Below are 21,436 nucleotides of genomic sequence, written 5' to 3' on the forward strand. Positions count from 1 at the left end.
TGCAGTGCTTTTGGTGGCTCCTTAAGGTGGCATCATATTTGTAGTAGTACAAGTCCCTACGTACCATGTGTCCTATGACTTAACAAAAATGTCAGAACACAGCTTCCCCCGCCCCATCTCACATGCAAGTGCTTCTCTGATCTCTTTCCCATCCCTGCTTCCTCTTTATCTCTGTTAATATATTTTAACTGTAGCATCATAACTGACCTTGACTGGACACAAACTGGAGGTGGAAGGTTCCCTACCATAGCCTCCCCCCCCCCCCCCCAACTACCAAGCCAGCCACTCACTTTTCCTTCATGCATTTTGTGATGAGACAGCAAATTAAATATTTAGAATCTCACTTTTCTTAACGATTGCAAACCAAACTGGAGCATAGTTTTGACCTCACTGGAAGGGGTAAGTGGATTCAGGTTTGTCCAAAATCAGCCAGGTCTCAGCTTAGTGAGGAATTCCTTCTCAGGAGGGTGGCTCTTCCATTTTTAGATGGGAAACACGCTACACATCAACACATACAATTATCTGTGATTGGAATAAGAAGACCAGAGTAACATGGATTTTCACAGATCAGTAGAAATCTTAAAGCGGAATCATCCCCTCTACTTTGAGGCCCTGGGAGGATGAAACGGGTCCAGGTAACGGCCAAGATTGGCTGGTGATTATGTAATGGGGGAGAGAAGCCGGAGCAGCAGCATCTCCCCCATGAAGCAGAGGGAGCTCCTTTATAGGAGCAATGGGTTTGGAGGGGGATGGAGCTGCTGAATATGGTATCATCCCCCTCCCGGCCATCCAGGGCAGTACCTGTGCACTTCTTCACCCATTGCTGACATTGGCAGCCCTTACTTCCTTGCAAACCTACTCTATGCCTTCTACCCCCTCTGATATGTGTGCGCCCACACTCCTGGGTGAGGGGCAATGTGAATTTGGCTCCTAAGGGAGCTATGCTGCCAGGGGAGGAGGCAAATAAGAACTAACATAGAGGGATGGGTCCTCTGCATGGATTTTCCAACCCCAGATTGGTGGCTTGAGAGTTACGGGATTTTTCTGCAGATCTTGGGATACCTGTGGGGCTAGAGGGCCACTCTGTCCCTCCAAAGTAATAATGACCAATGAACAACAGTGTTGACTGCAGGGTAGATCAGGGGTCTGGGAGTCAAATTCCTGGTTCCATTGCAAATTCTGCTCCTTGCTGGAACAATCTGTCAGACACTCCTAAAGCGAACATTTCCAGTATGGTAGATCTCTCATGAGCTTTTACTTAGCAGGGCATGGATTGCTCCTCAACTGCTCTGAGGCCAAATGCTGCAAGAGGCTTTGTCAAAGTTGTTCCTTAACAGGAAAAATAAAGCACAGGAGTAATGAAGACTGTGTCAGAGGAGGTGTTGATGAACAGCAGGTAAGGGAATAATTGGAAAAATTGACTATCTACCAATCAGCACATCTGTCTAAGAAGCATACCAAGCCCTTTAGGGAATTAGCTAATGAACCGACTGAACTTTAGTTCAGCACGATGTCCAGCTAGTGGCAATTAATTTTGAAAAGTCACAAAACCCTATCACAACCTTTTGCAGAAAAATGTGCAAATGGCCAAAACCCACAGAAATATTCATGAGAAGCAGCTTGTACAACACAGAACAAATCACAGAGTTGAGATCCAGTGGGCTGGATTCTTCTCTCAGTCCCATCACCTTTACCCCAGCGTTACTTCACTGACTTCAGTGGCATTAACTCCCCGTTGACGGTGATGTAGACGCAAGCAGGCTTTGGCTCACAGCATCCACAGCAGGATGGCTTCAAGACAAAAGGGGCAGACATGATGTCAGGGAAGAGGCAGAGCACTACACCCTCCACAGGAGAAGAAGCCCAGAGCATAAAATGATGCAGTCTTCATGTCTCTAAGGAACCCAATACACCACTTGTTAAAGTGTGTAACAGCCGTCCTACAGCCATTGACCCTGTTTGCACTGTGCATTAGAGAAGCACGGAGTGTAGGGATCAGAAGTGAATGGAGCATCGACTTGGGACTGGATTCTTGCAACAATCCCCTTTGCATACCAGCACCCTCTGCTTGCTGCGTATTTAGTTCTCCTTGGTCTGGCCTTATTTGCCCATTGCAGCCTAGATGCTATGGTGATAAGCACATTAGATAGCAAGACATTCAAAAAAAGAAGAACAGGAGTACTTGTGGCACCTTAGAGACTAACAAATTTATTAGAGCATAAGCTTTCGTGGACTACAGCCCACTTCTTCGGATGCATATATCATCAGAAGTGGGCTGTAGTCCACGAAAGCTTATGCTCTAATAAATTTGTTAGTCTCTAAGGTGCCACAAGTACTCCTGTTCTTCTTTTTGCGGATACAGACTAACACGGCTGTTACTCTGAAACAAGACATTCAAGCATCTCCACCATGGTTTCTGACATTGGCATTCACTTTCCTCTGCTGTCTGCTCAAAATACAAGAGCACTTGGCCCATAAACAACTTACTGGGCGGGTACAAGATCACTGGGGGGAAAAATATACATGCACACTGGCTATTGAGAATGTGATAGATTTGGAGCTGGTTATACGTGATGAATCCTGCATCTGATTTGGGTGTTTGTTGTTTACTGTATGCATTGTGTTAATTCCCCTGTCAGGTTTTCCAGGAAATGGCTCCAGGAAGCGAGATGGTGCCTGATATTCACAGCTCTTAGCAAACAATGAAGAGATTCACCCCCTACACGGCCTGCCAGATAAACTTTCGCCAGGAGAGTTCAACCCTTGTGAGGCAGGGGGAAGAGGATGAAAAGCCTCACAAGGGTTTAAAGATACAGACCCTCTCTTGAGAAGGGCAGGCAATTAATGGGGAAACTGAGTCAGACCATTGGGGAGCAGCCCGCCCCCCAGACTTTAAATGCCAGAGGTAAAATAAGCCTACCTAAACCTTTAGGTAAGAGATGCAGATAGACTTATTGTTTTAAAAAGCCCTTTTCTCGTGTTATGCTGTGCTGCCACTGTTAAGATTAAACCCTACGTTATGTTAAGAAGGCTGGTTTGGGTCACAGCTCCCAAAGGGGAAGAACCACAGGTAGCCAAACCCATTCGGACCTGCTGAGCAATCACAGTCCCAACACAGGGCTGGGCCCAGTCTGAATGTGAGAATCACAGGATTCTGCCCCAGAAAGGCAGACTCAGGGCCCAAGACCTAGCAGGGCCCACTCAGAAGGGATGGGGCCCAACAACAGAAGCCAGGAGCTGTTGGAAAGCTAGTCCCAGTTGCGGGAGCGGAGCGCTGACAAGTCTGGCCCACATTAAACAAGAACCAAACCCTCCCTGGGGTTTCAGGTTTACTTACCAGATTTTCCTTTTCTATTATACCCAGTGTTACATAAAGCAGCAAAACCTCTCCTCACAAGCCCTTTGTACAATTTAACAGTCTGTAAACAGCAAACAAGGATATTCTGCACCAGTGCACAGCTCATGTTCCCAACACTCCCTCATCTCCATTCTGATGAGCAGACACCTGTTGCTTTGTTTCTGAAAAGAGCCCCCAGCACCTTAAAGGTTTTGATTCTCGGCTGCAGCTGATTTATTCAGGTGCACATGGACAGCTTGGATTTAACCCCCCTATCTTTCCACCATCAGTGGGTGGGTCTCTTTTCCCCATGAGAATTGCTGGGGTGGATCATTGCTCTAGGGGACTGCTTTCATTATGCTGACAGACCTGTCCTCCTGCTTACAAATACTTGCTGATTTATGGTTATGCTTCTCTGGTATCCTGCAGCAGCAGGCTGTCTCAGACAAGCCCAGACAAGCTTGGTTTGAGAATAATTATGTTGAACAAAAACCAGTCTCAAAGGTGATATGGGAGGGTTGTTAAGACCCTAGAAGCCAGGCAGGGAGGGGGGGAAAGGGAAACTGCCCACCCGTGGTGGGAGGAAGAGTGCCATTAAGAGAACCCCTTTGGAAGGAGCTATTTCCAGGGGAGAAGGGGAGGTAGAGGATGGTAAAGCACAGGTCAGACTGAGCTCCTCTGGGAGAAGTGATGTAATGTGTAACCAGTCACCTCAGGAGCCCAGCTGGGTTGCTGGGCAAACAAAGAACTCTCTTCCCTGGGACAGGGAGAGAACTTGGATGAATGCAGAGAGACGTCCAGGGGGTTTGCGACGCGGCCTGGGATGTGAGGCTCACGACCCCAGCTGGGAGCTCCAAAGAGGAGACGCTCTTATCTAAGGTGTTCAGGTTTCTTAAGCAATATTCTGTGACACAGGTTGGGGGCAGTCTTAAGGGTGTTTCCACTGCCCACGCCTGGGCCTATTGGAGTCACTTGTAGCTTCCCCCACCCCTGACTTCCACGGGAACTGGATCGGAGCCCATGTTAGGCCTGTTATCCAACTTCACCGTGTGCTTTCCTCTGTACTGTGCCAATACTCTGCTTTGCTTCAGAGTCAGAGCTGTAGGCTGGGGACTCACCGCCCTCAATTAGCCCCTTGGAGAGACACAGACTGGGCTCTGACCTGGGGGAAGCTGAGTCAGGAGAGGGCCAATGAGTATCCTGATTAGGGCAAGGGAGGCTGCTGGCTCCCACTGTGAGGGGGTGCAGTGATGGGGCTGGTGAAAGCATGCATGAGAAGCTGGCTTTGTTACAGACGGGGGCCTGATCCGCTGCTGCCCCGCCCCTAATGCAGTAATTTGCACCAGCGCAAAGCAAGTGCAAAGTGGGTAGAAAAGGCTACAAATCCTCCTTGTAAAGCTCCCTGATTTCTGTTAGAGTTCAAGCAACAGATAATCTCCCCATGCCGCAAGTTAAACTGCTGCCTCTGAATATGTAGGCAGCAGCAGGGGGCAGCAGAGATTCCTCTGCCTGCAGAACCAAGCTGTCTGGGGGCCCTGATTTGCCTGTGAATCCGCCTTTTCCAGCACTCTGATTTGCACTCAGATCAATAGGTTTGTCCCCACTGATGCCTACCACATCCCCTGACATTTGGGAATCGATCAGCTTTGGCATTCCAAAGTGGTTGCAATACAAACAGAGAAATGCTGTTAGAACTTGCTTGTCATGGCCCATTATTCCCCTCTTACACACAGAGAATCTGAGTCGCAGAGAGGTGCAGCGACTTGCCCAAGAGGTTAGAATTCAGGGGCTTACAGTCCCATGTGTAACTCCTAGAGAGTGATGCCTCTAAGTTTCTATATTCTATATTTCTATAGATACCATTGTATTAGACCCCCTTATACTGGCAAATGACAATGGGAGCTGGGAGAACACATCCCATATAATGAGTATCAAAATCCTAGTGGTACCATGCCTGCCTCCTCCTGCTTTGACTGCTCCTTGACCCCTAGTTATTTAGGATCTGTGCTCTCTCTCTCTCTCTCTCTCTCTCTCGTAGCTGCTATTACTTGCCTACATCTTTTGCCTGCCTGGTGCCTGGGAGCGACCCTGCTGGATGAGATTAAGGAGGTGGAGGAATGTGATGATGTCATCGTCACTACTTCTTATGACATCATCCTAAGGCCATCTCCAGGCAATCTTGCCCGGAAGTGAATCCCCAGCAGCATTATGGGGTCCCGTCACTGCATCTCTGTCCATCAGTTGCCTCTCCCGTAGCATAAGCCTATGGCTGACTAGATCAATGGCAGGGATTTCTCTGGAGCTGCTCTGAGGCACCCAGGGAGGATTAGAAATGGGGGGTAAAAAGATGCCCTTAAAGAGGCTTCAAGGTGCCGGTAGCTTAGGAATGCTGTCCTGGAGCCCCATGACTGAGCAAGAAGAGACAACAGGTGAATTACACTGTTGGGGAAAGAGCATGGATGAAACCCAGGGTTGTTCTGTGAAGAGGTGCTGGATTTCCCCTGTATAGATACTAAATAAAGATGAGGAGTAAATTCCCAGGGCTGGGCTCTGCCAGGTCTGGAGAGAACCAGTGTGGTCTTTCACGCGCTAGTCTTAGCACAAGTGTATTTGCTACTTCATGTAATGTGTACTTTTGTCACTTACTATGGGGATTAGCTACATTAGGCTGGAGCAGGTGAGGACTTGAGGACCAGGAAGTCATGTGATCAATCTTGATGGGGGGTGGGGGTGGGAAGAGCCCAACGTCCAGTCGCTATCCTGGTAATTTAATATTTTTCCTTTTCTCAGCTGACAAGAAGGAGCTGGAGTTCAGGGTATCAAAGCCCTCCTGCCACCAGGTATGGTCCTTGTTGCTGCTCTTGGTGCCCACTCAGATCTCATGGTTGCAGAGAAGGGAATTGGCCTCAGTCGTGGGTCTCTTCCTAAAGTTCCTTCCCTACCCACGGGAAGAGTTCTCAGGCTTCCCTCCTGGTGCGGGCTGGAGCAAAATACTGGAGAAAAGAATAGTGTGCCAGTGAGTCTCGTTTTCTCCCATGCAGTGGTAACACCATGGACACATACTTGTTCGATTAGAGGGACTGACGGGACTCCTGAGTTCCATTCCTGCCCTTGGCATTGACTTGCTGAGTGACTGTGAGCATGTTATTTAGCCGCTCTGTGCCTCAGTTTACCTGTACCTAAAACCTGGTGGTATTTCTAAAGCATCACAAGTGTCCAGTGCGTCACAGATGGAGAAAAGAGATATTTTTACCCCGAGAAGCTCACAATCTGGGTAGAGTTAACACAGCAAGGGAGGACAAACATAAGGAGCGTGCGGGGCGAGGCAAGTGAGAAGGACAGACTATGACGGTAAAAGATCACGAGGCAGGCTTTGGTATCTGTCTAGTGATTTACACTCGGCTCTTCACCATGGGAACGGAGCACCTGTTACGTTTACATCCGAGTAGTGTCTTTTAAAATATATATCCATGGTTGGTGTATAGGATTTGTAGATACACTAAAGCAAATCCTCGGCAGGTGGGAAGAGGTGTAGTCCCACTGGAAGTCAATGAAACTCAGCCCTCTGTATATCTATGTAAGCTTATAATTTTAAGGGGGCAAACTCTGGCCAGCAGGCAGGAGTGGCTGACCCCACGTTTGAGATCAGTGTGGAAAAGCTGACTCAGAAAGCGAGTCCTGATGAGGGATTTAAAGGAGGAGAATGAAGCTGAGAGGCCCAGAGGATCCCCAGATGGCATTCCGGGCAGGGGGCACCATGAAAATGAGCACAACATATTCCCTCCCGAGGGTATTGGGAGAGTTAGAGTTAGTTATTGTCTGTAAATTGCTCTTAGAGCCTCAGGCGGAAGGAGTTAATAAAAGCACTAAGTATTAAAAGCCCCAGTCCACAGTCACAGATGCAGAAATATTGCACCAGCCTGTGAAATACGTTTCAGACAACTGGGGCTGTTTGCTTTGTTCCTACGGCTCAACTGGGCATTTTCGTGCAACTCGTCATCCTGGTGCTGAGATTGATTGGGGGTTTATTAAACAACATTCTCTCCTACTGCAGACGCCTTGTGAAATTCTCCCACTTCCCCCATCCGTGTGGAGGAAAAGTCCCCTCAAGCATGGCTTTAACCAGCCTTCCATAGTGGAGCAGCCCGGGTTGGCTAGCCTGAGGCAGCGATCTGCCTACCAGATTATGGCCGAAAGGAAGAAGTCAATGATGGCGAAGAAAAAGTAAGAGACACAATGGCAGGTTTTAACTTTCCAGCAGAGCTCAGTCTATCTGCCCTGTGCTCTGGACCCATTCCAGCCTGAGCAGTTACATTCTGCCTGTCTAACTTCCCCTTGCGGTTCCAGTGTTCTTCACATTCTACCATGTGGTCACGCAAGCTGAGAAGAGTTAGGCTGGGTCTGTACTTAGAGAGGAGACCCCTAGGGCAGGGTTTCTCAATGCCCAGTCCAAGGCCAGTCCCTGAGCTCTCCCTCACCCAGCTTAGGAAGGCAGCAGGCCAGCCCCTGGTATCAAAAAGGTTGAGAAACAGTGCTCTAGGGAACTGCTGTGAACCACAGGATATGATGTTAGTGACTTAGCGTGTATCTACACTGCAGTGTGCGCCTACATCCTGACTGGCAGGGGTGTGTTAGCCAAGCCTGCCTCCCAAAATCCACGTTGCTGACTGAGCCACACACCCTCCAAACCCCATATACCCATGCCCTACACTGGTGCTACAGTGACACAAGTTTGCCACTAGCATTCCTGGGGTCGTATCCCAGGGTTCTTAGTGCCTCACCAGCTGGAGCCATCTGGGGACTGGTTTGTGGTGTGCTGTGGGAGAACTTGGTGGTAGCATTCTTCCTTCGGAGTCAATACTCCACCCTTGCTCCAGCCTGGCATTAAGCGGATCCAGAGGGCTGCGGCTGGATCTGATGTGAAGCCAACATCCCTGTGGGAGTTAAAGATCCCAGGCTCTTCTAGCAATGGAACAGATGTTAACGGGACACTTGTCTGGTCAAATGTGCCCCCTAATTTAGGCCATGTCTATACTCGAGAGCTTACAGAGGCACAGCTGTACCGATGTAGCTGTGCCGCTGTAAGAGCTCTCATGTAGCCGCTCTATGCCGACGGGAGAGAGCTCTCCCATCAACGTAATTAAACCACCCTCAACGAGCAGCAGTAGCTATGTCGGCGGGAGACGCTCTCCCATTCTACAGACAGGAGGGGGGAATAAGACTTCATTTTTTTGTCTCAGCTATTTACCTTTGGGCAGGGACTCTTTCATCATTATATGAATGTACAGCACCTAGCACAACGGAGGCTTGATCTTAGCCTCCAGTCACTGCTCTAATACAATTAATCCCATCCAAATATCATGGATTTGTCAGATGGGATGTAATTAGGAGCTCTGCACCCGCACCCAAGACAGGTATGGATTTCTGCTGCATGGATCCTCCAGATACCATGACTCCATAAGCCAGGTGTGAAACACAACAGGTGTTACATGTGCTTGAAATTCAGCAGAGAAATAACCTGTGATTTCTCCTCTTCTCTGTGGCCAGGCCCGATTTCCTCCTCTCAAAGTTGCTGAAGTCCATCCACAGTTTATACCCAGTGAAGATTAAATGGAAGGACACAGATCCTGGGATCAAGATGCTGCAGCTGGAAAGGATAAAGGTCAGGAGCTAAAAATCATGGTTTAAAAAAGGGGTGCCAGACAGGTCTCCCTATTCCAGTCCCATGACTTAGCCACCAGACCTTCCTTCCTCTCCTTACCAGTCCCCACTAGTACTTGGTGGTGCGAATGACCATGTTGCACCCGGGGTACAGATACTCCACAAAGAAGGGATGAGATGTTTTGCAACATGTAGCTAGCATTTGCAGGAAGGCTATGAATCCATCAACACATGAGAGCTCTCTTGCCTTTGTGTGCCCACAGGAGCTCATGGAGAGCTTGGCTTCTTCTGTGGAACAAGAGCAAATCTACGCTGCTCAGGTGACGTACAGGACTTTGTTCATCACTGTCTAGGATGTAACTAACCTCAGTCGTACTTCATAAACCGCTCCAGCTGAGTCCGATAGAAGCCATGGCTGGAGCAAATCACAAGTTTCCAGGCAGTGAGAGAGGGAGGGGGAATCATAGATGTGTAGGACTAGAAGATACCTCAAGAGATCTTCTAGGCCAATCCCCTGCACTCATGGCAGGACTAAGTATTATCTAGACCATCCCTGACAGGTGTTTGTCTGACCTGCTCTTAAAAATCACCAATGATGGAGATTCCACAACCTCCCTAGGCAATTTGTTCCAGTGCTTAACTACCCTGACAGGAAATTTTTCCTAATGTTCAACCTAAACCTCCCTTGCTGCAATTTAAGCCCATTGCTTCTTGTCGTATCCTAAGAGGCTAACGAGAACAATTTACCTCCCTCCTCCTTGTAACAACCTTTTATGTACTTGAAAACTGTTTTCATGTCCTCCCTCAGTTGTCTCTTCTCCGGACTAAACAAAACCAATTTTTTCAATCTTCCCTCATAGGCCATGTTTTCTAGACCTTTAATCATTGTTGTTGCTCTTCTCCGGACTTTCTCTGATTTGTCCACATCTTTCCTGAAATGTGGTGCCCAGAACTGGACACAATACTCCAGCTGCGGCCTTATCAGCGCGGAGCAGAGCCCTGGAACTCCCAGGATTCTTTCTTTGTGCCGTTAATATAGATCCGGTTGCATTGTAATGAAGTTAGCCAGTGCAGGTAGCCCTGAGACAGGGAGAATCCCTCTGGTGGCCCTACAAGTAGCACATAAGATCATTCACCCAGCAGGATCTGGCAATTGCTAGGTTCTCCCCAGCTAGCAGGAGAAATCCCAGGCACAAAGACAGGCTGGAGGACTCAAATTGAACAACATGTCAATCGTCAATTCGTAGAAGGCAGCCATTCATAAGCATTAAATAACCTCTCTTACCCCCCGCAAAGCCAGGAAGTATCGTTATCCCCACTAACAATAGTATTTCCATACTTAGAATCCCCCCTACACTCGTCTTATTGTGGCTTAGCTGCAGTAACTCCCAGCAGTTACCTGGGGAAAGTCCACGCTGCAATAAAACACCTGCCGTGCCGCACCCTCAGAGCCCAGGTCCGTCAGCTGGGGCTCGCAGGGCTCGGGCTGGAGCCAGGCTTTGAGACACCCCCCACCTTGTGAGGTCTCAGAGCCCAGGCTCCAGCCTGAGCCCAAATGTCTACATTGCAATTTTTAGCCCTACAACCTGGGCCCTGTGAGCTGCAGTCAGCAGACCTGGGCCAGCCGCAGCCACGCTGTGGGTCTTTTATTGCCATGTAGACGTACCCTTAGAAGCATTCTCCAAGGTCCTGGTAACTGATGAATGTTACCCCACTCCCAAGGCTTCTTTCTAGGCTGCCCACAATGACTGCCAGGAGACCCCTGACTCCCCATCCCCTGGGGCTCTTGAGAGACCTGCACTGCAGTCTGCTGTGTGCTCATCTCAAGGCCGCCGTCGTACTGTCTGTCCTCTCTGATTTTACACTGGGCTGGGCTGAGTGTCGCTGGGAGTTGGGTCAGACGTTGCTAAGGATTGTGCCCACCTGAAGATTTATGTCTCTGCTGTTTGTCTCTTTAGGCCCTGGGCTGCCTTAGGATCACTGATGAGTTTGTGCTGTCTGCACTTCGCAACACTGTAGGTATAACCCATAGGGACCTTCATTCTCTTTAGAATGTGTTTTTAATAATGAGTTTAATAATGAGCTTTAGTGCCTCCCGCTGTTGCTGCATTACCAAGAAGTGGGCCTGACCTTTTCCTCCTCCTGAGAACAGACTCATGGCTAAAGTGCCATTCACATGTGCTCTGCTGCTCGCTCCGTAATGGGGATCTGGGTCGGAGGAGCAGACTTGTGGCACTGCAAAGTCACGGGATTGACGCGGCTGGGGTGGGAAGGGGAGGCACGCTGCGCAGGAGATGATCAGAAAGTCAGGGCCGAGGGGAGGAAGATGGCTCAGCCAGCATCACTTATTCAACAGCATCCCTGAGCTGGCGCTGGATCTCCCAGGCTGGTGCGCGTGCAGCACTCTGGTGACTAGATTAGTCCAGGGATTGGGACGCGGGAGAGTGATTTATCAGGGAAAGGGAGACAGCAGACCCAAGGGCACGGAGACTAGATTTATTGGGGTGGGGAGAGATTCAGTTGTTGGGATATTGATGCCCAAATGAATATAGAAAACTTGTGTAAAAGGTTAGAACTGCAGGGGTAGGGAGTGTGGTGCTAAATGGCTTTTGTCCGGCCTGCTTAGGGGATCTGTTTTTTCTAGCTCCAGGTATGCAGGAGTCAGCCTGTGCGATATGAAGTAACCAGGACCCTGGTTTTATTTGGTGAGTGATTCTTCTAGTCACTTTTCCATGTCAATGCAGCAGCTCCCAACTCTCTGACCAATGGATCAGGGAAGATGATCAGATGCTGCGGTATTGGCCTGTTGGCACCTACTGGGCATAAATCCCTCAGCAGTGAGAGGAAGATCTGCCTGCTCTTTCATTCCCTCTGACAGCATCAGTCTTCACAGTCTCAGGCTTTCAGTGTAATACTCAATGGCTGTAATACATACATGTAACCATGCAAAGGAACACAGCCCTATTAACTTGCTGTGCATGCTAATGAAGCTGTGTGTGTGATGTCGGTGAAGTGTCTTGCAGAGCACAGCAACATCATTAGACAGTACAGGGCCAATGCACCCAGCCAAACAACATAGGTAACTTAAAATGAAGGTTGTTACAGTAAGTAATATGTCAGGAATCATTATCACCAAGAAATGTTTGCTTAAATCCAATCAGCAACACTTACCTATTGCAAAGGTCTGCAATTCCAAGATTAAAACAAACGACATTAAGATGGAGTTAAGGCTGAGAGTATGTGTCAGTAAATTAAAGATATAAAATATTATAGGCATGTAACTGGTACTTACTGTGCAACCAAGCACTACAAACGCAGGAAATTCAGTCGTGGTTACACGTAAAAGAAATGCACCATTAAGGCACCCAACCTTAACTCTGCCCTGGAGTGTTGCCATACTATAACCATATGTTTGAGCTCTGTTTTATTATGGTCCCTAAAGCCCATATAGTTCATACATGCACTGACATGTGAACATTCTAATTCCTACACCGACCCCGAAAATGTAGCCACTAAAAACACAGTCCAGTACTCCAGCGTCTGAGTTCCAGGGAGAAACTTTTTAACAAAGACGTGTTTCCATACACACGGCACTAATATCTCTATAGCAACTACAGCTGCCTGGCACCAAGCTCCAGAACAATACCCTTCAAGGTCTGTTGCACACACACCTCTTCTAACTGCAGAATGGTAACATTTTAATTATCAGATTAAGTAGACATCACATAAAGAACAGTCTGGTACCTAATACTGCTGTGTAACTAATATATCTTCCTGTTACTGCGTTGAGAATACAGGAGGTGGAAATCAGCCACTCTCTGGTGGAGCTGATTCAGACCAACTGCGGCTCCATCCCTGTATCCATAGAACAACACATAACACTTGTATTATTGATCCTTCTCACCCAGCCTTTCCTATGTCATACCACTGTTTTAGACAACATTTCTGAACAGCCCTTTTCACTAGGGAAAACGAGTGTGAACTGTTATTGGAATGAGATCTACAACTGCCGTGTAAACGTTTCTGTTAGGAAGTTACAGGGCTGAAGAAACATGAGATATTCATGCAATTTTGCAGAGACTAATTTTCATCTAGTTGTAACTTGAATATCATCTCATTAAATTACTTGGCCTTCATGGACAAAGTTTTACTCCACCCTATCTCCGATCATCCACGTTTTTCAGCCAACAGTGCTTTCCCTCTCAGAGTTTGGAGAAGTGGGGGTAAAAATTGGGTTTATAATTGAACTCTGATTTCACCCTTCACTCTGGAGAGACGAGTCTTTTTGTAATACGTGGGGTAGAATGGTGCAGTTGCCTAAACACAAGGGCAAGAGCCAGGAACCCTTTTTAATCCTATCATTGACTCCTTGTATGATTTTGTGCAAATCATTCCTGGACTCATTTTTCCCATCTGTAAAATGGGCATAACATTTCCCTCCCAGAGGTGTTGTGCCTGTTAATTAGTTATTGTCCATACAGTGCTTTGAAGATAACAACTATAAGTATTAAGAGGCATTTATTAAGCATAGGGGTATATACATGTGAATTTGGGACAAGGGTGTGTGTTTTGTTTTTGTGGATCTGCCACAAAATTCTCAAGAGGCAAAGAGAAGCTGGTTGTGACTAGCCATCACCAAAGAACATAATATGTCTTACACTTTCTCTCTACATATTCTCCATCCCGTTAGCCCTTATCTCTGAGACCAGGGAAGAGAGGTTTAGGTACCTCAGGAACATTTCTTAGGCTAAATAAATTACATGATATGCATGTAGAATCCTGGCTATTGTATCAGTCTGTGGCTCCCAGAGGTCTGTTCCAGGAGACATGAATAGGCAGGTGTAGTGATGGGGTGTGTGAATGCCGTGGTACCTGTTAGGGGGAGTGAGGAGAGCTGTGGACTAGGGTTTGGGAGGTCTGCAGTACAAAGGGTCATGGGGCAGGATCCATAGCAGAGTTTCTGCTAGTAACAGGGGGAAGCCGGAGAGCAGGATGTCAGCGGGTGAGGGAAGAGCCGGTGGAGTGGGTTAGGAGAACTTCTGCAGGGGGTTGGGAGGGGAGGCTGCAGATGCTCTTATTCGCTCCGGAATGTGAGTCCTGTCTGTCTGTGTTACAGCCCCTGGTGCTGTTGCACAGGGCGGGGTCCCTGCCCTCACACCCTCCTATGGCTGGAGCATTTGTAGCCCTGTGGGACTGAACGGGAGGATTTCTCCATTACGGTGTTACAGAGAGAGAGAGACTGTGCTGGCTGCAGAGACGCACGTCAGAGAAGGGCCCGGGAAGTGAGCTGATGCATCCTGACCACAGGATGGCTCTGTGGGATCAGATCTGGCTCGGAGACTATAACCTGGGAGCCAGTGGGGGGCTCAGAGCAGGGCTGCTCCCTTCCTGCCCTTAGAGAGCCAGGACAGGACAAGAGGTGCTGCTTTTAACTCCTTGCTTGCCAGGAGCAGGGAGGGGAATATGTGTGTGTAGAAACTGGCCAGGTGGTGACGGGGCACAGGAGATGGGTGGAGGGACCCAGGGAAGGATAGAATGGATGGGGGAAAGGAAGGCGGGCTGCAGGGAGAACACAGAAGGGGCGGCGGGAGTCTGTATGCGTGGAAGAAAGGTGCAGGATGGTGGCTCTTCTCCTCGAGGGGGTCATGCGGGGGACTCCTCTGACGAGAGTTCCCCCTGACGCAGACAGGGAATTGTGAAAGCAGCCAGCCTTGAGGAAGGCCTGTTCCCTCTGTCTGGTGGCTGCTGTTTAATTACAGAGAAAGGCCTGAGCCACCACGTTCGGATCCAGTCTGAAGGCGCTCTGCCGCTGGGCCCATCTCTGTAGAAAAGTGATACAAGGGAATGGGGTCCATGCTGCCAGGCAGGCTTGGACTGAGGATGAGAGAGGCCTGCATCCACCAAAATCTGGCAGGTTCCCTGGTCTACCTCTAGCCTTCAAGCCTAAGCCCCTTTCCACAGACAATGCACCCTCCCTCCCCCCATCCTGGAGAGGCACTTGTCTTTTTCCTGCTCCTGGGTCCTTTTAATATTCCTGCACAAGGAGCCATCCAGAGCCTACTGCGTCAGATGGCTCATGGGCAGCCATCAGCGGTGTGCCATCCCGCTGTTCTGCTGAGTTTACCCCTGGCACCCAATTCCCAGCGAGCTGCCAGCCGTCTGGGCTCTGGTGTTCAGAGTTGGTCATTGCCTTCTGCTTTTGTGCTGGGTTGGAGCAGGTTGCCTGGATGCTGCCGTGGTGAAGGAACTGATCAGACACCTGAAGAAGGGAAGCCCGACTCAGAGAAAGGATCTCCTCGCTGCTCTGGCGGTGGCTTTGCACGCGTGGGCTGCGGGGCCCGACTCCAAGGTCACGGCTCCTGCTGAAACTGGACCAAAGGGCTCAGGCTCTGCCTTTTCCAGGTGCCAGTACCGCCAGCCCCAGTATGAGATGAAACTCAATCAACAGCACTGCTCTTCCTTTCTGTCCCAGCGGAGTGTGGTGGGTGCCCAGTCCAGGCTCATTGGGACCCTGGAGCAGCTGGTAGCCTCACAGGATGGCACAGATGACTCGGTCCTGTTGGCAGCCACCTGCCTGGTGTATCTGGATGCATCCAATCCCGCCGCCCAGGCGGCGCTGCTGAGGTGCCTGACCCAGGAGAACATGAAAAAGAAAATGCAGGTGCGGATCCTGCCTGACCACAGATGACTCTGTCCTCCACCCTCTCCTCAGTCCACTCCAGGACCACCCATGAACCTTTCCCAGATGCTTTGCCCATTGGTTTCCATTACCTGGGGAAGATGAAAACAGAGGCAGGGTTGTCCCAGACTGTTCCCTCACCCACGACCTGGTTTAGGATGGTGATCCAGAGACACCACTGCCTTGAAGTCTCTTAGTCTGTCTAGACAGGAACATCTGCTCAGCTGCGCCCCTCTCTGCATTCTCTGCAGATGTGCAGCCGCTCCTCTCTCAACGGGTCTCCCTTTGCCAATGGTTGCCCCGGCTTCGGATGGGAGAATCTGTTACAGTGCAGAGTACAAAACGTGGGGGTGGGAAGTGGGTGTTATTGATACACGGGTTTAGACATGGGGCCCAAATTCTTCCTTGGAGTCTGTGACCCTTCTCTCCCGATCCCCTGCAGGCTTTGCTCATGCTAGTGAAGCACGTGAATGTAGTCAGCGCCGATATCATCCAGGCCCTTATAGATCAGCTTCACCATTCTCCAGTGTACAAGGTAAGGAGGGAAAGCTACCACCATCCGTATTCTGTGGGAGTGCGGACAGGAATGCCAACCCTCTGCCAGTCCTTCCCACTCCACCCATTTCCATGGCCCTGTATTCAGGAGCCCCACTGCCAGCCTCCAGGTGTCCATAGGAGCCTGGTTACTCTGGCCAGGTGTCCAGTGGCCAGTAGGTATTCCCCGTGTCTATGTATCTTTATCCACGTGCCCTAAGGGTCATGCCTAAACTCTGGTTGCTGTTGTCCTGGTGCCTAATTGCCCAGTGGAGCATTCACATCTCCTAGTCTTTTGTAGTCGGAGAGTACTCGTTTAGTGGGACACCTGGAGTGGGCCTCAATTCTTCCTAGGATGGCACCACCTCAGCCTCCCCTTCTGGGCTAAAGGCACAGCAATGCTCTCTCCAGCTGGTGGCACTGCCAGCAAGGGCACTTGCTTCCTGCAGCCTGGAGAGACGTGGAGTGACCTCACTTGTAACACAGAGCCCCTCTCGCTCCTCCCTCCTCCCCAACACGCGCACACAGACACTAGCTGCTTGTGTCGCACCGATGGCCTACGAGCGGCTGACCCAGCGCACTCTCTTCATGCTGCTTCCCCACAGCATCGCGTCGATGCCGCCAATTTGCTGAGCACCATTGGGCTGGAGCCGATCCGACGGGAAGGCTTGGAAGAGGAGGTGTTCCAGCTGCTGGTGGAAAAGCTGCACCAGGAGCCGTTTCTGGTGAGGCTCGGGGCATGGAGGATTTAATCGCAATGAAACAAAATAGCGGATTCCCTTTCCAAGAGAGCGCATCAGGGCCATGAATCCACCCCCTGGCCTTCCCTGCTCCAAAAAAGGGATATTAATGGAGCTTTTACCCCAACTACCACCCTCTCTGATGGGCCATCAGTACGGAAGATGTGCTAGTGAATTCACTTCCATTTAAACATGGGCCCAAGACACAGTCAGGATCCAAAATCCAGCAGTATTTGAATCTGGGGTTTAGCCAGAGACCAGCCAAGAGTTTTGGATCCAGATCACCCGAACCCAAAGCCAGGTTTTGGTTCAGGCTAATCTTAGTCTTGATCTTATTGTTCTTCGCTCTGGATTTGTGTGGGGTCAACAAAACACTGAGAAGATGTTGGGGCTGAGGCTGACCGATAAAGACCCCCCCATGCACACACACCCCACAGCCCCATCCTCACTATGCCGCCGGCTCTGAAATGTTCCCCCCGCAGCCTGCGCTGCATCTCTTTCCCGACCCGCATCTCTCTCCCGTTCACAGGTAGTGAGACAGACTGTGGCAATGACTGCGGCAGCTCTGCAGATGAAGGGGCGAATCTGGGATATTGTGGAGAAGTGAGTGGCCAGCAGAAGAGCCAGAGACCCAGTTCTCTACTGCTTCGGTCCCACCATGCGCGCTGAACAAAGCCCAGAGGCTGCTGGCGTGGTCTGGGTTTGATTCCAAGATATTTTCCCAGGGCCTACATCTTTAGGAACCTGCCCGCTGGGCTAATTTTCACTGGCTCGTTCACTTCTCTCCTGGTTCCCACCGTTCCAAGGCTTAGCCTTTCCTCCAGGCCAGATGGCGGCTAGTGGTGACTGGACTTCAAGGCAGAAGCCCAGGGAAGGCACAGACATGGTCGCTTGGGTGGGACAGCCTTGGCCCTCTACCCAGGATCTTCTTTCCCCAGTGGGTGTGTGGTGAAATTTAGCCACACCCAGAGTTACAGCACAAGCCCTCCGGTTTGGGGCTGGGGAAATCCCTGAATCACGGTGGGTATCACCAAACTGGGGATGATAGTTTCACTTTGGATGATCTGAGACCACATTAAAGACACGTCCCTCCCAAGCATCTCCTCCCAAAGGTCTTAATGTACAGAGCAGCTACCTCCTCACCTGCTCCTAATTACCTGGCTAACAACAGTGGGACGAAAGGCTACAGCTTCGGCAGAAGGGGGGTGGCTGCCAGAGAGACCAGGGGCTACCCCAAAGCAAGGAGCCACCTAAGGCCCAGATCCAGGAACCCCACAGAAAGTGGGCTGAGATTGCTGGAGACAGCTAAGTGGATTTCTTCCCCTCCATGCACAAGGCTGGGAAAAGGATCAGACTTTCTCAGGCCTTTAACTCTCCGCTATAATCTAGAGTAGCCAGCATAGGCTGGAAAACCAGGGTTTTAAAGGCCCACAGTGGTCCCTTATGTAGAGAGGATGGGACCTGCATCCCCTCACAGTGGAGGCAGAAGACAAAAGCGTAGTGGGAGAGCCTCCCTTTAAACCCTGCGGGAGGGGAGAAATAGCCTCATTTCTCTCGGGTAATGCTGTGTGCATCGTGGCAGGCAGCTGAAGGAGAAGAGCGAGGTGAACCGAAGACAGGCTGTGGTTTCCTTGGTAAGTCACGTTCTGTCCTGAACCACTAGATGTGTGAGACATGCACTACGCTAGAGGCAGCGTGTGGGTGATGGAGTGGGCTGTGCGATCTCTCTCTGGGCTGGATCCCCACCTGCCCTGTGTTTCCAGCTCCAATCTGTTCTCTACTTGCTGTCCAGTCTGTTCTGCCTCTCTCTGCCTTTCTCTTAGGTTCCTCAGACTAGGGCTCCACCCTCCCTACGTGACTTCCTTTAACTTGGGAGCTATGTATTGTGACAAAGTTCCTCCTCTATCTTGGTGGGTCCTGCACTTATTGGCAGATTTTCTTGCCTCAGAGATTCACCATGTGGGTTGGGGAATAGCCCAGAGACCTTCCCCTCTGGAAGAACCCACAGTCCAGGTCAATTGGGAGGTTTGGGGGGAATCCGGGCCCGCCCTCTACTCCGGGTTCCAGCCCAGGGCCCTGTGGACTGCAGCTGTCTATAGTGCCTCCTGTAACAGCTGCGTGACAGCTACAACTCCCTGGGCTACTTCCCCATGGCTTCCTTCCAATACCTTCCTTATTCTCACCACAGGACCTTCCTCCTGGTGTCTGATAACGCTTGTGCTCCTCAGTCCTCCAGCAGCACACCCTCCCTCTCAGTTCCTTGCGCCTCTTGCTCCCAGCTCCTCACACTCACACCACAAACTGAAGTGAGCTCCTTTTTAAAACCCAGGTGCCCTGATTAGCCTGCCTTAATTGATTCTAGCAGCTTCTTCTTAATTGGCTCCAGGTGTCCTAATTAGCCTGCCTGAACTGGTTCTAGCAGGTTCCTGATTCCTCTAGTGCAGCCCCTGCTCTGGTCACTCAGGGAACAGAAAACGACTCATCCAGTGACCAGTATATTTGCCCACTACCAGACTCCTGTACCCCACTGGTCTGGGTCTGTCACAGTATTCATCTCTTGGTACATCGCCGCCTCCTTCTCTTGGCCTGCAGCCTGTCTGCTTTCAGAGCAGCTCGGCCAGACCACAGCGAGGCTGAATGACTCCGGAAATGGCCAGTTGGGTTGTGGAGCTTCCTGAGGGTACAAAATACAGCCTAGACGACTGGCTAGTGAAAGCTGTTACCGTCCAATGGCCGGTTGGCTGGCTGTTCATTTGTCCACATCTTAGACTGCTTCCAGAACTGTCCCCCACATGGACAAAGTCCAAATATTGCCTGGATGTGGAGACAGGCTGACCCCCCTCAGCCCTGGAGGTGATTCCTGGTCAGGACTGAGGTGCATTGGTGGAGCGACATGGGGGATCTTGCACAGATGCAGCCCTTGCTGTAGTTGTTTTGGGAACAGACAGAAGACTTTGGTCCCCAGAGCGGGTCATCTCACGTCTCACGCCAGCATTACAGTCACCCATTAAAATAGCCCTGGTGTAATGTTACTGTGCACTATAGACTTGTGCCAGTTATAACCACAGGGTGGTGCCTAATCAGCTTTGGAAACAAATCATCATGTTGTTGGATTCTTTTTTCAAACCACTCTGGATTTTGATCTTTCAAAATGCTCCGTGACGCTCTGCTTCCACGTCTCCTGTCACTAGGGGGTCCTTGGTCTTCGCAAGAAGCAAGTGTTCTTTACCCTGCTGGAAATGCTGGAGGTGGACAGCAGTCTGGCTGTTCGCATTCAGGTTAGTGATGTTCTCCAGCGACGTGTGTGGTTCTTGGTGTCCAGGAGCAAAGGCCTCACCTGTGTGCGTGTCACTTCTCACTGCAGGTCATTAGGACGTTTTGCACCCTGGGAATGAACAACATGCATGTGCTGAAAACCCTGGTGCTCAAGGAACAGACGGATGGGGCTCTAGCCAGGTACAGTGCAGATTGAGGGATCAGAGGTAATGACCAAGGTGAGTTGAGATTTTGGGGGGTGAGGTGCCTCAGGGGTTGATTTGCTGGAGTTCTGCAGCAACGCTTCTCCGGGTCACCTCTGCCTGTTTTGGGGTGGGGAGGCAGGTCTGTGAAGCACCAGGATTGATGAGAATAAACTCAGCTGGATTGAGCTAGGTAAGAAATGGGCAAGGCAAATGCCAACCCAGAGGAAGTTCATGATGCTTCAAGGAACACATGAAGGACATGAAAAGAGTGGCCCAAAGGCAGGGTACACATCTCCGCAGTGTGGGTAGAGGGCTAATCGAGGTCCAAGGGAGGGACCTCCTTTCCATCCCAATCTCTCATCGTTCTGTTTTCTCTCTGGTTTTAGAGAATGTGTGAAAGCTTTGAAGATCCTCCAGAAGCTCCCCGGTACTAGACGAGGCTTGGAGCATCAGATCTCTCAGCTCTCCTGAGGCCCCTCTGTCTGGGAGTGGCCTGCCGCTGAGTGAGCTCAGAGGGAGTAGCTAACGTGGAGAGAACGCAGGGGATTTAAAACACCGGCTCTGTAGCCGGGGGTTCTTCTGTTTTGCATCTTGTCTCCTAAGAGTGCTGGGAGATTGGAATATTCAGGGGTGTGTGTGTAATAATATATTTTGTGTGTGCGTTCATTTGTAGAGTGTGTTTCTCTGTTCCTAGAGGCAGGGGGCCATCTTCTTGGTACCATGGTCAGCAGCCACGGTCTCTCACTTGGCAGGACATAGTTAGGACTAGAGTCTGCTACCCACACCCATGCTAGATAGTCCCTTGCTACTCCGATTGATTTCAATGGGACCATGCACTGAATGAGGAGCTACTCAAAGGGAGTGACTGCGGGGAATAGAATCAGCCCTTCATTTATCAATCTGCATGTGAACGGGACCCTCACATCCTGTGGTGAGGAGCTCTGCCTGAGAACCTCTATGGACCCATCCATCCACCAGCCTGGAAGCACATGTACAAATGCACCGCCTCCTGGGCTGGTGCCAC

General features: G+C 50.2%; 1 protein-coding gene across 1 annotated transcript; it reads left to right on the forward strand.

The window, feature by feature from the left end:
- Nucleotides 1-2,844: 2,844 nt before the first annotated feature.
- Nucleotides 2,845-21,027, forward strand: HEATR9 (HEAT repeat containing 9). Its single transcript, XM_054047601.1, has 16 exons — nucleotides 2,845-2,905; nucleotides 5,376-5,510; nucleotides 6,128-6,177; nucleotides 7,392-7,561; nucleotides 8,885-8,999; nucleotides 9,262-9,318; nucleotides 10,957-11,013; nucleotides 11,643-11,703; nucleotides 15,217-15,659; nucleotides 16,120-16,212; nucleotides 16,817-16,936; nucleotides 17,481-17,554; nucleotides 18,534-18,585; nucleotides 20,143-20,229; nucleotides 20,316-20,407; nucleotides 20,799-21,027. The coding sequence occupies exons 1-16, from the start codon at nucleotides 2,845-2,847 to the stop codon at nucleotides 20,881-20,883; spliced, it is 1,752 nt and encodes a 583-aa protein (XP_053903576.1). The 3' UTR covers nucleotides 20,884-21,027.
- Nucleotides 21,028-21,436: the final 409 nt, after the last annotated feature.

Source organism: Malaclemys terrapin, chromosome 13 (assembly GCF_027887155.1).
Source record: "Malaclemys terrapin pileata isolate rMalTer1 chromosome 13, rMalTer1.hap1, whole genome shotgun sequence".
Lineage (NCBI taxonomy): Eukaryota > Metazoa > Chordata > Testudines > Emydidae > Malaclemys > Malaclemys terrapin.

Excerpts from the sequence above, each read along its gene's own strand:
- HEATR9 (XM_054047601.1), top strand. The coding sequence starts at position 2,845 with ATGGGGAAACTGAGTCAGACCATTGGGGAGCAGCCCGCCCCCCAGACT. Across the intron at positions 9,000-9,261 it reads TGCAGCTGGAAAGGATAAAG|GAGCTCATGGAGAGCTTGGC; the intron begins GTCAGGAGCTAA and ends GTGTGCCCACAG. Across the intron at positions 16,213-16,816 it reads ACCATTCTCCAGTGTACAAG|CATCGCGTCGATGCCGCCAA; the intron begins GTAAGGAGGGAA and ends GCTTCCCCACAG.